This window comes from Monomorium pharaonis, chromosome 6, assembly GCF_013373865.1.
Source record: "Monomorium pharaonis isolate MP-MQ-018 chromosome 6, ASM1337386v2, whole genome shotgun sequence".
NCBI classification, from domain to species: Eukaryota; Metazoa; Arthropoda; class Insecta; order Hymenoptera; family Formicidae; genus Monomorium; species Monomorium pharaonis.
This window is the reverse complement of record NC_050472.1, coordinates 12,045,656-12,062,964: the sequence shown is the minus strand read 5'-3', so window position 1 is coordinate 12,062,964 and position 17,309 is coordinate 12,045,656. Positions and strand designations below refer to the sequence as shown.

The window sequence follows — 17,309 nt, the reverse complement described above, 5'->3', positions numbered from 1 at the left end:
TCTTAAATTTTTCAGATAAGTATCGATGGAGTTATACTTTCTTAGTAGGTGTTAACTACTTTGACTTCTTATATCTCTGAAACCAATTGTACGCTCATCGTAAAACTTTCTGCGAAAAATAAAAAACGAAAAAACGGGTATTTTTACGGTTCTTTTTATTGGAAATAATTTCTTTCCGTATTGTCTTGCATTGATCTCATAGACTGAAAAGATCGTCAAAAAATTTTTATATTTCACATTTTGTCACACAAAGAGATAATACGTTTTCGGAATACGTCCACAACAGGAGTAATAAACAAAAGTTTTAAGATGTTTCTAAATGAAACTCCAAGAAATCTAAAATTTTTGAGCGAGTGAACAATGTAAACCTTACAATTGATCTCATTTGTCACTTTATTGGTCAATAGAATTATTATTAAAACATTTTTTTTCTACAAATAAAATGTATTGTCGGTTGGATAAGAAACATTTCAGGTATTATGTTTCTATAATTTTTTTTACTCTTAACTCTTGAACTGCACACTATTTGTGCGAGACATAAAATACGCACTGGGTCATTTTAACCCGACGTTACTTTGCATGATTACCACAAACGGGAGATCGATTCTTTTTGGCTGAAATTGATAGGGTGCATTCTTCCAGCACTCAAAATAAGAGATTGTTTCAAGAGAGTTGGTAATAAATTTTCATGATTAAAAATTTTGAATTGATTTGTAAACAAAAAATAATCATTTTTATAAAATATGCTGAGTAACAAAATTAGTGCAACAAAAATTTATACCAAAATTTCACTCAACTTCAAATAATCATAACTTCGCAAATCTTATTGTATTGCAAAGTTTTTTTTTTCATTTTAAAGCTTGGAGTTTTCACTTCAAAGAGCATTTGTCAAATTTTAACCCTTTTCCTTTTTTGGCATCTCTTTAAAAGTAAAAACGTGTTTTGTTTTTTCAAAAATTTTTATACTTTGATGCGCTTCACGAAGTGCAATAAATTTTTCTCCTAAACTTTATAAGACTTATTGTACAATATGAATTTTTCCCTACAAATTGAAGTCTGTACAATTTTTGGGGGGGAGTTATGACATATCAAAGTTACTTATGCATTTTAGTCTGTTTATAGTTGTCGCCAACATTAGCATTTCTCGATGCACTACAAAGAAATGGTGGATTTTGCGAATCGCACGCGCGCGTATGTGTGTATCGTGCGTGTGTGTGTATATGTGACGTGTTGGACAAACGAAATGAAAAAAATATTGCCCGAAATAAATACATGTGTTTTACCTTTTCGTCTCTGAATGACTTTTTGAAGATGCAGGATGCAGAATCTAATTGCATCTTGAGGAATTTTCTATATGCGCTATAATGCCATCTGCAGTTGCTATTTGTTTCGTACACACACACACACACACACACACACACACACACGCGCGCGCGCGCGCGCGCGCGCGCGCGCACGCACGCACGCACACAATGCGCAAAATTTGGCCAGCAACCTTCTCGTATTGTACATCGGGTGATGCTAATGTTGGTAACAGGCATAAACAGACTAAAATGCATAGGTAACTTTGATATGTCTTTGATAAGATTTCAAGTTTTAAAATGAAAAAAAACTTTCCAATATAAAAAGTTTTCGCGAAGTTACGATTATTCGAATCTGAGTGAAATTTTGGTATAAATTCTTGTTGCGCTAATTTTATTGCTCAGTATATTTAATAACTTTAGAAATTTTCAATATTCTTACGTAAAAATTGAACTGCATACTCTTTGGATCATATAATTTAAAACGAAAATGCGCGCGAAAGCCAACATTTCAAAAAAGTACATATTGGAAAACCGAATATATGATTTTTACGCAAAGTCGTTACACAAAAACGATAGCACATTTGCTTCAAGATTCTTTCACGAATTATTCGTCAAGGGAGAGATTGAAACTACCAAGAGATGGCGCGACAAGTCCTGATATCAGCATTTTAATGGGAGATATTGCGACGCATTTTTTTCTTCGGGTCACTTTGATCCAGGGTGTCGTATAAGGGTTAAAATTAGTAGGATATGTTTTTAAAGTGTGGTCACATATTTCTAAAACATATATCCTATATAATACTATTAAAATTATTAAAATACTAACTAAATGGCGATAAATCAGATTGGTGAATGTCATCTGTTTTTTCGCTTGATCCTTCTTTTAATGTACGTTCTGCATTTTGAATAGCTTTCACGTCGATATTGTATTGATGATCTTGTATGGTATTTGATATCACTTTATATGAGGCTACGTCTAATCGAACCTCGTGCGATACTCGTAAAACGGTTGTCTCAGTAACTTCTTTCACAATTCTGTTTGACTTTTCCTGCGCAAGCAAATTATGATTTATAATAAAAATATATGAAGCTCTAAGTTACAAAAATACTTCAAAGATATAATCAGAGAAATTATATTATATTGCTTGATACAAGATGAAACAAAAATTAAAATAGTAGGCTTAAAAAAATATATATATATTCTTATAATTTGTGATAAAAAATATAACATATTTCCGATAAAATAAGATAAAAATCTTAATACAAAAATAGAGAGTATGTCTTTCAAATGAGATATATTATATCTCATTTGAAAGATTTACAATAAACAAAGAAGTTTAAAATTGGTGCCCTTAAATATTGCACTCTAATAATAAATGCCCTTGTGCTATTGTTAACTCTTTATGTGATTGAAGTAATTACAATAATGAAATGTTAACTGAATTATATTTAAACATAAAAAATAAGTGTACCCCCGCCCCCCTCTCTCTACACACACACGCATGCGCGCGCGCGCGCGCGCGCACACACACACACACACACACACACACACACAGAGAGGATGAAGTGGGAATGTTATCCATTAATTCAAGGGAAGATAGAAAGGATTGAGGTAAACGTAAAAGTCCATTATTAGTTTGGGCTACCGCAATAATAATCGAGATATTAACTATTTAAATTGTACGAATAAAAGCGCGTCAAGAAAAGTGCTTGAGCCACTCAAACTATAGCACCCCGAGAAAAAATGGACTTGCAATTATACAGGGTGTTACAAAAGCATCGGATTTGCTTAGCACCATGCGATAGAGAATGAAAATCTAAGAAGAAATGTCTAATACTATTTTTCGATGCGGTAAATAGTTTCGTCTTAATTCATCTTTGTAATAAGTCAATAAGCGCGGAGGTACAAGAGAAAGTCAGTGACGGAGAATGCGTGAAGTTGACTTCTGGTTATTAAAAATTAAAAAATGCTTCTAATGCTAATAATTATCAATAAAATTCTTTGGAAGGCTACCAAAATTTTCAATAAAACTGTCGGTTACCGAGAAATATTTCCATTTCGACGGGACTTAGAAAATTTTCGAATTTGTATCTTTAACTAAAGAAATGTTTTATTCTGCAGCTTACAGCTTCGAGAGCTAATAATCATTTCTTCTTAGATTTTCATTCTCTATCGCATGGTCCTAAGCAAATCCGATGCTTTTGTAACATCCTGTATAAGATTATACATATAATTGGCCATATATGTATAACTATAAATTCAAAGATAACGCGATAAAGATTTGATCGTTGCTTCTGAATAAAAGAGCGTTAGGTGTTAACTAAGAATTCGAGCGCTCAAATTTTTTGCTTTAATTTAAGTTGACAGCACTGTCGAAATAATTTTGATGCTCTACCTATATGTGCGTATATAAATTTTTGTTTTAATATGTTTATGTTTTAAATCAAGCACCAAAATTATTTCGGCAGTGCTGCCAACTTAAATAAAGCGAAAAAGTGCACAAGTTAACACCTTTTTCAACCGACTTCCCAGTTAACATCTTTTCCAATTGGCTTCCGAGTTAACGCTCTTTTTAATTGGCTTCCGAGTTAACGTTCTTTTATTCGGAAGCGACGATATATGTTGTATTATACAATCACATCGTCGCTTCCGAATAAAAGAGTGTTAACTCAGAAGCCATTTGAAAAGGGCGTTAACTCGAAAGCCGATTGAAAAGGGCGTTAACTCGGAAGCCGGTTGAAAAGGACGTTAACTCAGAAGCCGATTGAAAAAGACATCAACTAGGAATCTGATTGGAAAAGGCGTTAATTGGGAACCCGGTTGAAAAAGGCATTAATTCGCCTGCTAAAATTTTTCGCTTTATTTTAGTTTCGCAGCACTGTTGAAATAATTTTGGTGCTTGATTTAAAACATAAACATATTAAAACAAAAATGAATATCCACATATAGGTAGAGCACCAAAATTATTTCGGCAATGCTGTCAAAACTTAAATTGAGACAAAAAATTTGAGACCGCGAGTTAACGCCTTTTTAACCGGCTTCCCATTTAATGCCTTTTCCAACCGGCTTCCGAGTTAACGCCTTTTTCAATCTGCTTCCGAATTAACGTTCTTTTCAATAGGCTTCCGAGTTATCGCCTTTTTCAACTAGCTTCCGAATTAACTCTTTTCAATCAGTTTCCGAGTTAACACTCTTTTCAAACAGCTTCTGAGTTAATACCCTTTTATTCGGAAGCAACGATATATAATAATCTATAATAATATTTAAATTAAAAAATGATATGATTTTATCTTTATGTTGTCATATTTAGCTACATATATTTATATATGAAAACATATTTAGATAAATATAATTACAAAAAAATAAGATCATATTGGGCCAAAATTACGATATTATTATATATAATCACGTAAAATTATATATGTTATTAAATCTTTTTATGTCTAATTATTTATACTTATACATGATTATATTATACTAATTTTTAATTTATAAAATATATATGATTATGTATAAATAATTTTTTGTTATTTTTTTATTCCTAGTTTTTTGTTAAAAAAGCAATGTAAAATGATGTTTTTTAATAGTTTTTGTCTTTTTAGTGTAACTATTATTTTTTTATACCAAACAATAATTTTACAAAAAAATGAAACTAGTGTAAACATATACGAGTATATTTTATATTTACATGTTTTTATATAATTTTTTGAGTAGTTTAATTATTATTACTTAAACTATACAGAAAAAAAAATTTATATAAAAAGATACATAAATATAAAATATACCCATATATGTTTACATTAGCTTGATTTTTTTGTAAAATTCTTGTTTGATGTAAAGATAACTTCTGCAAAATTTTTACGCAATTTTAAGGTCAAAGCCTATAATAAATAAAATAAATAGATAAATAAATAGCAATAGTAATTATTTTATGACTTCTTGAAAAGAAAAATAATAAAAAGAATTGTCTGCCTACGCACTCGCCGCGCATCAACTCGTTTATATTTTTAAATGTCTGTATTATTTAACCCGCTAAAAGTTAAGACAGATAATGTTTTTATTACATTTTACATTATTATTGATTATCAAATTTAGGAAATTTCAAAGCTATTGAAATAATTATATACTTGAATAAAAAGCAGAAAGAATGCGACGTTATCTTCATTCTCCCACGCATAGACATGTTGTACTATTTCAAACGGCTGCTAGACAATATTTGTTCCACTAGAAAACTGCCAGATAAGGTTTTTTTAATATTTTATAAATATAAATTACTTATACCAAAAGTTTCAAAAATAATGATTTAAATCAAAATACATAATTTTTTTTACATGTTTGTTTAAGTGCTAAACCCACTTTGAACCGCAGGTAAATTGTCAGACTTTTTGTAGGTATTTTATCTTATAAATAATTAACAAAAAAAGTTTCAACGGCAATGATTTTGGCCAAAAATCCTATTATTATAAAACGCCCTCATCAAGTGTTGTTCCACTATCCACATGCTAGACCTGTCATTTACTGAAGAAGATGTATATAAAAAGAAAAATAGGCTTTAAAAGGTGATGAAATGAATCACTAAAATCTATCGCTAGTTCTCGGACTATGATATGAATATAGTCAAGATCGCAATGTCAATATATGAATATTTTAGAAAACATGACGAACTTGTACGGCGCTAGCAAGTATCATGGCGACAACAAGGCAATTTTTACCAGGAATGCATGTATTTATTTTTTTATGTTTAAATATTAATCAGTAAAGCATTTCAGCATCATTGTAACTACATATTTCAATCACATAAAAAGTTAATTAGAGCGCAAGAACATTCACTATCATTGTAATGTAGCGTGCTTTAAGCTACTTGATTCGTTTTCCGCAAATAATTCTATTTAAAAAATATACTCTTGATTTTTTTATATTACAAATTTGGTCTTATTTTTAGATTAGAAATATGTCATTAAAATTTCAATCGTAAGTTGTAAGACACTCTATGTATATCTTTTCCCATAAGATAGAGATTTTACTAAATAGATTAAATACAACATACATTAGTAATTTTATCGATTGTTTCTATTCGTGACGTTGGTTTTATTTCGCTGATATTGGAAATATTTGATATCACTTTAGCATTTTTCTGGTTTTCATTATTTGGAGTAGAAATAAGGGAAGCAATCGTAGTTGTTAATTTTGGCTTCTCCGTCCACCTATAAATAATTGGAATATTCCAAATTAATAAGAGATTTTGTTGCAAAGTGTTGAAAGTGTTTATATTATTGATTTAATATTTAATATTTTATTTTAACATTAAAATTTATGCCGCAAAAAAATTGCAGCAACATTGTAAAAATATTTCATCTTAAGGGGATGCTGGAATCGTCTGTTTTACCGATTGAATGTTATTATTTTTAATTAAGCCTATTTTTTTACTGATTTCATAGAATTAAAAATCCTTCTCTAGAATTAAAGTATAGACAATAACAAATAGTGCCTCCCTATAATTTCATGTAAAAAACAAAAAAGTTAGTAAATTATACTTTTGTGCAGTCGTCTCGTATCTTTCATTTGCAACACATGAGTTTTAAAAACTTTGTAAGTACAAATAACTAGTACGCACTAATCTTATTATATGAAAGAATAATAAAATGCTTGCAGAAATGAGCTAGAAGCTTTAGTATAAGAAAAAAGCCTCAGAGAAAATTTCGTATATATGTGTGAGTGAGGAATCGGTACGAGGCGGTCCGAGGATAGAAACAGAGCACTAGTTTAATTCACAGATTAATATTAATACGTGTATTTCAATTCTGGAAAATAATTTTTTAATCTGTAAAAGAAATATATACGAAATCTCATTAATAATGTGCACGAATGACTCTACATTATCGACCTCGATCAAGTTTGAAAGGCAGTCCAGCATCCCCTTAAGATTACAACATAAAACGTTGCAAACGTTGCAAACGTTGATGCAACATTGCAGTAATGATAAAATGTCTGACTTTGGAAATATTATAGCAATATTACAATATAATATGTTTTTGATGTTTGTGATAATATTTCAGGTGTTCTATATATTAATACATTTTTAGCATACATAATATTCAGAAATATTATACGTCCCAAATTAATTCCATTTTACTCAGACAATTTTACAATAAAACAGGCTTAATATTGCAGCAACATTTCAAAAATATTATGAAAAATAATATTTCCTCTGTTTTATCAGCGAGCAATACGCACTATCGCTACTAAGGTATACCTTAGTAGTTGCAGCGGAGTCTTGCTCTTCTGTAATAAAAATAAAAAAATCACACAATTAGAATAAAAGGCAATATTGTTGTTTATATTTTTCTTTATATTTTAATAAAATAATTCCTTGAAGGAGGAAGATCCTAAAATGGAGTTTGAAGACAAATATGAATGAGAAGCATTTTAATCGTAAAATTCTTCTCATTCATATTTGTCTTCAAACTCTATTTTAGGATTTTCCTCCTTCAAGGAATTATTTTATTAAAATATAAATAAAAATATAAATAACAATATTGTCTTTTATTCTAATTGTGTGATTTTTTTATTTTTATTACAGAAGAGTAAGACTCCGCTACCTTAGTAGCGATAGTGCGTATTGCTCGCTGATAAAACAGAGGAAATATTATTTTTTATAATATTTTGGAAATGTTGCTGCAATGTTAAGCCTGTTTTATTGGTTGCACTTTATGCATTTAGAATCCTCGCGTTTTTTCCAATACTCGAATATAGATATTTATTTCTTTTTAAGTGCAAACATTTTTGAAAGATTTTGAACAACACAAACTAAATTAATCTATTACTAAATTATTATTGCAAAAGAATGTTTGTAATATCTCATTGCACTGCAATTATATTATTAAAAAGATAGGGGATACTTTTTAAATATTGAAAAGTTGGGTTATTTTAAAATCACTAAAACTTGGCGAAAAATTATAGAAAAATTTAAAAAACAGAATGTTTTAAAGATTAAAACTTTTTCTTTTAAATGTTTTTTGCAAATCTTAATTATCTTTTTTTTTACAAAATATCACAACAATAACACAATTAAAGCTTAGACTGTCAAAATAAAAATTTTTAGTACGACTTTGCTACGTTACATTTGGCGTATGAACAATTGTAAAGAATATCTGTTTTTTGTACATTGCAGCGGAAATTTTTCCCTTTAATTTGAGTAATTATTGATCGCTAATATGATTTTTTTACTGAGATACATGAGTATGAAGCAAACCTTAAATTTTTCTCAAAAATAACATTTATCGTCAGCATTAGCCTATATTCACTGTAACGTTTACAACACTTGTTACACGTGGTGTAATAAACCGTATTTGTTATATAAAATGTAATAAAGGGCACTTATTACATCGCGACAATTTTCAGAATGTCACGCAGACATTTACCAACATTAAAACTACATAATGCACGCAAAAGTTTTCTTCCAAAAGTGTGACTATCCGTATTATTTTTGGTACTGGTAAGGGCTTGTGCAACATTTTGAAAATTTGCGACACGTGTTATAAGTGTCCTTTATTATACTTTGTGTAACAAGCATTATTTATTACAAATATTACAAATATTGTAATGTTAAAATAAGTATAATAATGCTAATATCAATAAACATCTTTTTTTTAATTTAAGGTTTGTTTTATTCATGTATCTCGGTCAATAAAATCGTACAATATAATCAACAATCACTCAAATTAAAGAGAAAAAATTCTACTATGAGTTACAAGAAACAGAAATTCTCTACAATTTTCTATACGCCAAATATAACACAACAAATTCGTACTAAAAACATTTATTTTGAAAGATCAAGCTTTATCATCGTGCCATTTTGTAAAAAAAAGTAATAATTAAAATCTGTGATAGGCATTTGAAAAAAAAAAGTTTTAAGGTTTAAAAATCCTTTTTTGGTTTTACGATGATGTTTCACACCGAGTTTCAGCGATTTGAAAATAGTCCAATTTTTTTATATTTAAAAAGTGTTCCCTATTTTTTTTTTAATACTGTATAAAGCGACGTTGTAACGATGTTGTTGCAAGCTTCTGTATATATTGTATAGAAAATAATTAAAATCTGCGGATATACCCAATAATAAAATCAGAATATGTCGTCGTAGGTGTGATGGAAAGATCTTCGCATTCCGGTGATGTTACGAAAGATTCGCTTCTCGAACGCGGAGGTGGAGATGTTGAACATTCAGTTGCTGTTGTATAACCCTCTACATTATATTCTCCTGTTGCACTTTCGCTATGAGAATTTTCAGTAAGTTCCTATAAAATACAAAATAAAAGAAAACATCAAGGACGATGGGTAAAATTGGCCGATTTTGACTCCACAAGTATAATATTATACACGTAATCTTACGTTATTTGAGTTGCTGAATATGATGATAATTTCTTATCCGTCTAATCTAAATCTATGGAAAAGTAATTAAAATTGTTTTAAAGGAGTCAAAATAATTCTTTAATTTTAAATTTTTTAAAGCAAATTGTGACCATATTTTAAATAGGTTTAGACGAATAAAAATATTGTCACCGTATTCACCAATCCAAAAAACACAAAATTACAACTTACGGCTAAATTATCGTTTCTATTTAAAAAATATTTTGAAATATTTTTATAAGAGAGAGAAAAAGAGGAATTGTAAATCAATAGATATTTATTAATATGTTAATATACCTTAATATTAAAATTTCTATTCCATGAATCAACGTTCTCTGTGGAATGCGAATGAGTATGATGTAAATTCTCATCGAATTTTTCCGTCGAAGGAATAATGGATTTAATGACATCAGACTTAACTCTTGTAGCTACAGTTCCCGAATTTATTGGATGCATTTGAGAAATTACAGGTACAGCTGTAGCTGTCATATTCAATGATGCAGCTGTATTAGAAGCTGTACGTATGGTCGCGCTTGACGGCGACAAGCCAGATATCGAGAGCAAAGACGAAGCAGAGGACGTCGCAACATTCGTAGGAATAGACATCGGTCGAGTTCTAGCTCCAGCTTCGCACAGTCTCGCATCCAATTTTTCTGCGAGATGCGTAACCTCTGCTAATTTCGTCGAGATAGCATCGACAGCTGTCAAATTATTGCCGAGGATCGGACCATTCTCGGCTTCAAACATTCTAAAAACAAAAAAAAAAACAGATGTGTTGCTTAAATTAATATTTTATAAATAGAATATCATATTGCAAGTAAATTTTTTTTTAAACTACACGAAAAAAAATGGAATTAAGAAAGTCCAAAATTTTATGTTTTTGGGTTCCAAACGTAGTTGAACTTTCTTGTATCGAAAATTTGTTTCAATAAAAACTTAGTACTACAGCTACTTAAGTAGTCTCGGAGCCGAAAGATTACTGAAGACCAAGCTCCGCTTCCAAGTTTGTACTAGTACTGTTTAACAATTCTTGGAAAAGTGGGGAAGTTGTCGCTGCGGTGCGATTTTGCTCAGATTTGGAACTCGTGAGTTTCAAGCTTCTACGCATTGTAGTTGGAAGCTACTTGGAAACGTTACAATGCACAGAAGCTTGGAACTCACAAGTTCCAAATCTGAGACAAATCGTACCGCAGCGACGACTCCCCACTATTTCGAGAATTGTTGGACAGTACTAGAACAAACTTGGAAGCGCTGGAGCTTGATTTTTAGTAATCTCTCAGTTCCAAGACTATTTGAACAATAATGGTACGAATTCGAAGCTATATGGAGTAGAAATACTAGAACTGTATACCATCAGAGTATCACTGAATTAATTTAATTCCAATTCTTTTTTCCTGTAGAAATCTTTGAATGGTACTTTATGTTCAATAGATTTCATAAGCTTTACACGATATTATTATTTTTCCAGGATTGAGTATAATAATTAGTTTTTTTTTAAGTTTAAATAAATGTTAAATAAAAGTTAAAAGTTAAATAAGATTTCTTGTTACGACTGCAAAGCCTCATGCGAAGGCCAAACAAAAAGAAAATTAGAAACAAGAATTAAGGAACATAAAACAGATATTAATAGAACTTGTAAGTCATCTATCTTCAGTCATAGAATTGAATATCAACATAAATTTAATTAGAATGAGGTAGTAATATTAAATAGATATTAAATAGAGAACTTAGTTATGTAAAAAGACTAACATCTGAAGTGTTACATATAAAAAGGCAATAAGTTTAAATAAGAAAAGTGATACAAAACATCTTCCGAATATTTATCTATCTATTATAAATTTCTTCAAAAATTGTTAAAATAATAAACAAAAAAATCTAATTATATTCAAATATTACACGTCAATCTGGATCCGATCTTTGTAACAACAAAAGTATTGTAATCATAAAAAAATGAGAAAATTTGTTAAAAAGAGTAAATCGAAAAATTAATTTAACATGTTATAATAATTATCCATTCATTTACTTAATTTATTTACTTTTTAATTTTTATTTACTTATTATTTATTTATTTATTTATTTATTTACATTTTGATTTAATTTTTATTCCATTAATTTGCTAATCTATTTACTTATACAATCTTAATGACTAAGTTAATAATCTCTTGCTGAGTAGTTAATTTTATTTTCTATGGCAATTTACAATGACTACAATCATTGTAAAAACGTTGACTCTAATTTATTAACACACTTTGTATTTTTTTTAAATCCTAGTTTTTATTTGCTGTTTTAAGAAAGAAATTTTACGATTATAATCTATTATTTGATTTGACGAGTGGCATCCGTTTGCCCACGTCAATATTGGCCACGGTCCCGATTGCCCACGTCAATATTAGCCATGTCAATATTGGCCACGTCGATATTGGCCACGCGTCAATATTGGCCACGTCAATAATGGCCACGCGTCAATATTGGCCACGTCAATAGTGGTCTCGCATCAATATTGGCCGAACGGACACAGTTATTGACGTTAAGAAACCGGTGTTTATAAGAATCTTGTTTTGCGTAACATACACATACAGGGAGGATGCAAAGAGGGGAGAGCTTCAGCCTCCCTTCCGCAGCCACCCGTTTGTAGGGGTGCCCTGGGCAGAAATGCGTGACCAATATGTACGTAAACAATATTAACGTGGCCAATACTAACATGTGGCCAATATTGACGTGGCCAATATTAACGTGGTCAATATTGACGCTGGCCAATATTAACGTGGCCAATATTGACGTAGGCAATTGGGACGGTGACTAATATTGACGTGAGCAAATGGGACAGGAGCGTGCAAACAGTAATAAACGGACACAGCAGGCTGAGTAAAACAGACACAGTACAAAACGGACACAGTACGAAACGGACACAGTAACAAACGGACATACCATATGACTTTCCAGGGCACCCTTTCCGACGGGGTGAGTGAGGGAAAGGGGCAAACCCCCCTTGGACCCACGCGCGCGGGTGTGTATGTGTGTGTGTGTGTGTGCGCGCGCGCGCGTGTGTAAAGCATTCTCTGCACCACATGGATTTGCAACTATGTCCGTTTCGCACTGTGTCTGTTTGTTACTGTGTCCGTTTTGTACTGTATCCGTTTGTTACTGTCTCCGTTTCGTACTGTGTCCGTTTCACTCAGTTTGCTGTGTCCGTTTATTACTGTGCGCATCTAGGACTCACTTAATGGAACGCTCCCGATTTGACTACATTAAGTCCTTAACTGCAATGAAATTTATTTGTACACTGAGTAAAGGCTGAAAATAATGTGTTGAAACATATGTACAGTTATTCAATAAAATATTAAACCCGATTAAAAATTGTTTATACATACCCGGGAAAAAATAGTCCATGTTTGTTTACGTATATATGGTATTATATATAATTATATACGATTATTTATGTTATTTATGTTATTATATACAATTTTATCAAAGCATACGTAAAACTTTTTGTTTTGTATATGCTTAAATATGGTTCCATTTTTAATTATAAAAAATTGTATTAGATACCTTACTTTATTTTATATAGTTAGAAATGTTCGGATAATATATTATAATATGAAAACAACCCGGGAAAAGTGGAGGAGATCTGACTATGTCTGTTTTGATAAAATGAGATACAACCAGATCTGAAATTCAAGTAGACTCAGATTTGATTGAATACAATTTTATCTCGTCAGGTCTGCACAACTAGATCTGATCAATTCCAGCCAGATATTTTAAACTATACTTCGTCTCACCAGATCTGATCATTTTTGGCCTACGAAGTTGAGCAGCTGGTCGAATCAGATCTCGTCGGATCTAATCTGACACTATTAGATTAAGTAAAATCTCCTAAGATCTGAGTGGATATTGTGCGTCAAATCTTATCGGATCTGAGCATATCTTATCAGCTAGAACTTATAACAATTTTGTTTTTATCATTATTATTAAATTTTACACCTAATGTTGGACATTATATCAAATATAAGTAATAACTTTTGTGAAGGAGGAGCTTAAATGATTTTTGGACAAAAAATTGATTTTTTTATATTAAAAATAATCGTCTCAATTTTTGAAAAATTAACACACACGCACACACATATAAGTTCCTACCAATTTGACAATAATTGTCAATTTGATACCATATTTGGAACTACATTATAATTATTCTATTAAAAAAGTACCATATAATTTTAACTGAAAATATAAAATCATACAAACTTAAATAGTCATATAGAATTATATATGATCAGATCACAATACGATGCCTCAGCGAATAATTCGCAAGATCGCTGCTAGGCGAGGGCGCGGCGCTTCTCTTTCTTGTGAGAAAATTTACTCCAAAAAACCTATAAAAGAAGACTATCCAGTTACCTAGCACTAGCAGGAAACTGTAGTGTATATTATTTTTGTTATGTTATTCAAAGAAAATTTGTGGACCTTCGCAACTCAGAGAGAGCTTCCGAGAATAGAGGAAATATAAAAATAAAATTTAAAATTTTATATCATTTATATCACATACAAACTTATATAGTTATATAGAGTTATATACGATTAGATCACATTTTTCGTAAAGGTAACCATGTCCGCTAAGATTGGATCAAATATCCCAGACAGCACATGTAGATTATGAGAACGATAATAGGATATTGCGAAAGTATATTGCAATATTCGTATAATATTAGAGATACGTCTGTGATATGGCGAGTATATACTCATAACGTATTATGTCCGCGTTGCCTTATCCCATAGAATTTCGCTGGCAGTTTATGAGAATATACCGAATATATCTTAAGAATGTTATACGTATGTCTAAAGTATATCTTCAGTATATTCACAATATGTCTACAGTATGTTCACATTATATGGGCTCATGCATAATGAGAGGAATAAGGAACAAGGAATTAAACATACAGAATTAGCAAGAAGAAATAAGAAGAGGAATTAATCATTTCGCACATCAGGAAGCTATCGCGAGAAATGAAGCGTAATATCTGTTGAATACGCTGGGGTGCTTTGGGAAATTATGCTCAGATAATTGTAGGTTATAACCTAAATAATATATGTATATATATATATATATATTATTATTATAGTTTACGTTACTATATTATATCTTATGTGCATACCAGAGTTATCTGGGCGTAATTCCTGAGAAAACCACGTTGTCCGTGAGTTCGTGTTCGCACGTTCACACCCTACACTTCACCACGTGTCTGCATCACACGGCAGACGAAAATGCGTAACGTTACAGATCATAGATAGCGTTGACATGATTCACTTTCGATATTACGCGGATATTTTGGAAATATGTGATAGATATACATGAGATATATCATAGGATATTTTACGGATGTTTTGAGTATATTAGATATAATCTCAGTATATTCAGTAGGAGTTGCGAAGTTCAGTCGCTATATTCTAAGTTTATCTTGAGGATATATCAAAATGACATTCTACTGAGACGTTATATGAATGTTTTACGTATATTCGGTATGATCACAGTACATTACGTATGAGAGTATAATATTCGTACGATATCTGGTGCTGTCTGGGATGCTTGCAAAAATGCACTCATGGCTGATTGGATCTAATCAGATAGGGCCAATATTTTTATCAAATCAGATCTGAGTGATCAGATCTGATAAGATCCATTCAGATCTCCTCTATTTTTTCCCGGGAATATAAAACTTTTTTATTTTTTTTTTATTTTGATGAACTGTTTCAAAAAATCTCAGAAAATGTTTTGATACATGTGCAATTTTGTAGATAAGACACACACATACACACACTACAGTATTGTATAGTATTGTAGAATAAACAGTAATTAATTAAAATATAATTACGATATTAAATTACATATTTTACAAAATTCATACATTGTTTTTAAAAATGTGCAAAACTTTGCACGTGTAGTATTTGCTTTTATATTATGTTTTTCTGTATAGTTTTCTATAATTTGTAGTTCAATTTCGACATACACGTTTAATTAATTTTTTTATTAAAAATTGATAATCACAAATTATGAAATATTATACAAAATATTACAATCATAATTTAAAAGTAAAGACCACATAGTCTAATAATTTCTGAATAATGCGTACCGCATAATTAATAATTAAAGACATAATTCTGTTATGCTCCTATTAGGGTACGGTCACATGGCGTTCAAAAAAACAAAACAAAAAAAGCAAATAGTAGGTGTTAATCAATCAAAACAATGAAACAACAGAATGGAATTGTTCTAATTTAGTTAATCCTAATCCCGTGTACTTTTTTCATTCCTTTATATTTCAAACTCTGTGACCTACCCTAACTGTAACAGAATTACGCCTTTGATTGGTTACGCAATACGCGTTACACATATAGCCTTAAATATTACACGTTCACAAATTTCCTGAAATCCTATTTGTCCTTGTATTTGATCGTATCTAAGTATATATGAGAAATGCTGTAATTTTAGATCTAATTATATATATATTCATATATGATAACCATATATGACCATATTTGACAAAATATGATCAGATATTGACAAAATCCATATATGGCTAATTTTGTATTCCTTATATACTTTTTTCCCGGGTAATTATACAAAAATGTCTGCATATAATTATTCAAAAATTTGTATACAATTTGTCTATACAGAATAATACATACTTTTATATAACTATATATAAATTTATATAATCTTGTATAATTATACATAAATTTATATATAATCAATATTCAAACTTGTACATATGTATATATATAGGGTATCCCAAAACATGTAGGTTAACGCTTGTAAAAAAATAGAAGAAATTGAGATTGACATAAAAGTCCAATATTGTCTTAGGTTAGGTCTTGGGTTAAGTCCACCAATAATCGAAGTATTAATTTTTCAAATTATGCGAATGAGAGCGTGCCGAAGGAAGAGCTCAACCTGCTCGAGTCATAACACAAAAGAAAAAATGTATCGCAAATGTATGATAAGCGTTTATTAATTTAATGAAGAAAATTTTGGATAAAGAGGAGATTAAGGCAAGGATGTCTGCTAAGTCCGTACTTGTTTACCTTGCTTTTAGGGCGGGAATGAGAGCGTGGGGACTTGAAAAGAAATTAGAGGAAGGAAAAGGGAGAGAATTAGCTAGGAGAAAATAAGAAGTGGCAAGAGCAAAAGTGGTAGAGCAAGGACAGGGTGGGAGGAAAAAAGGCGGAGGTTTTATGAGGAGAAGGGGTGGGGAATAGAAGAAGTAGAAGGATTAAGGGAAGAGGGTGAGAAAAGGGGGAGAGTTAGTTAGAGAGAGAGCTAAACAAAGAAGAGAGAAATGGGAGAAGATCGGAGACTCCAAGTACAATAGGTATAAGAGAGTATTCTGGTATGGGGAGAATGTTTAAAGAGGAACTGGAAAGAGAAGTGGCAGAGGATGGCAAGGTATAGGTTAGGGGGTGAAATGACGGGGGGAAAATAGAAGAGAATGAGTGGTGTGATGCGATCTCTCTCTCTCTCGAAATAGTTCGTTATGTGGCGTTGCATAGGGCGATAAAATTTAGCACGTGAGCAGATTTTTCTTTGTAAGCGGAGCAACAGTCCG

The 17,309-nt window shown here is 30.9% G+C and overlaps 1 protein-coding gene across 6 annotated transcripts in view; it reads right to left on the bottom strand.

The window, feature by feature from the left end:
- LOC105840013 (muscle M-line assembly protein unc-89) overlaps window positions 1-17,309 on the bottom strand; it is a 165,645-nt gene that overhangs the window by 140,282 nt on the left and 8,054 nt on the right. For all 6 annotated transcript variants that reach the window (XM_028192292.2, XM_012686715.2, XM_012686719.2 and 3 more), the window contains exons 2-5: window positions 10,009-10,459; window positions 9,415-9,599; window positions 6,353-6,509; window positions 2,131-2,353 (exon numbers count right to left, since the gene is read on the bottom strand). In XM_028192292.2, the coding sequence (XP_028048093.1) occupies window positions 2,131-2,353; window positions 6,353-6,509; window positions 9,415-9,599; window positions 10,009-10,458 (1,015 nt within the window). In that variant the 5' untranslated portion in view covers window position 10,459. The remainder of the gene's footprint in view (window positions 1-2,130; window positions 2,354-6,352; window positions 6,510-9,414; window positions 9,600-10,008; window positions 10,460-17,309) is intronic.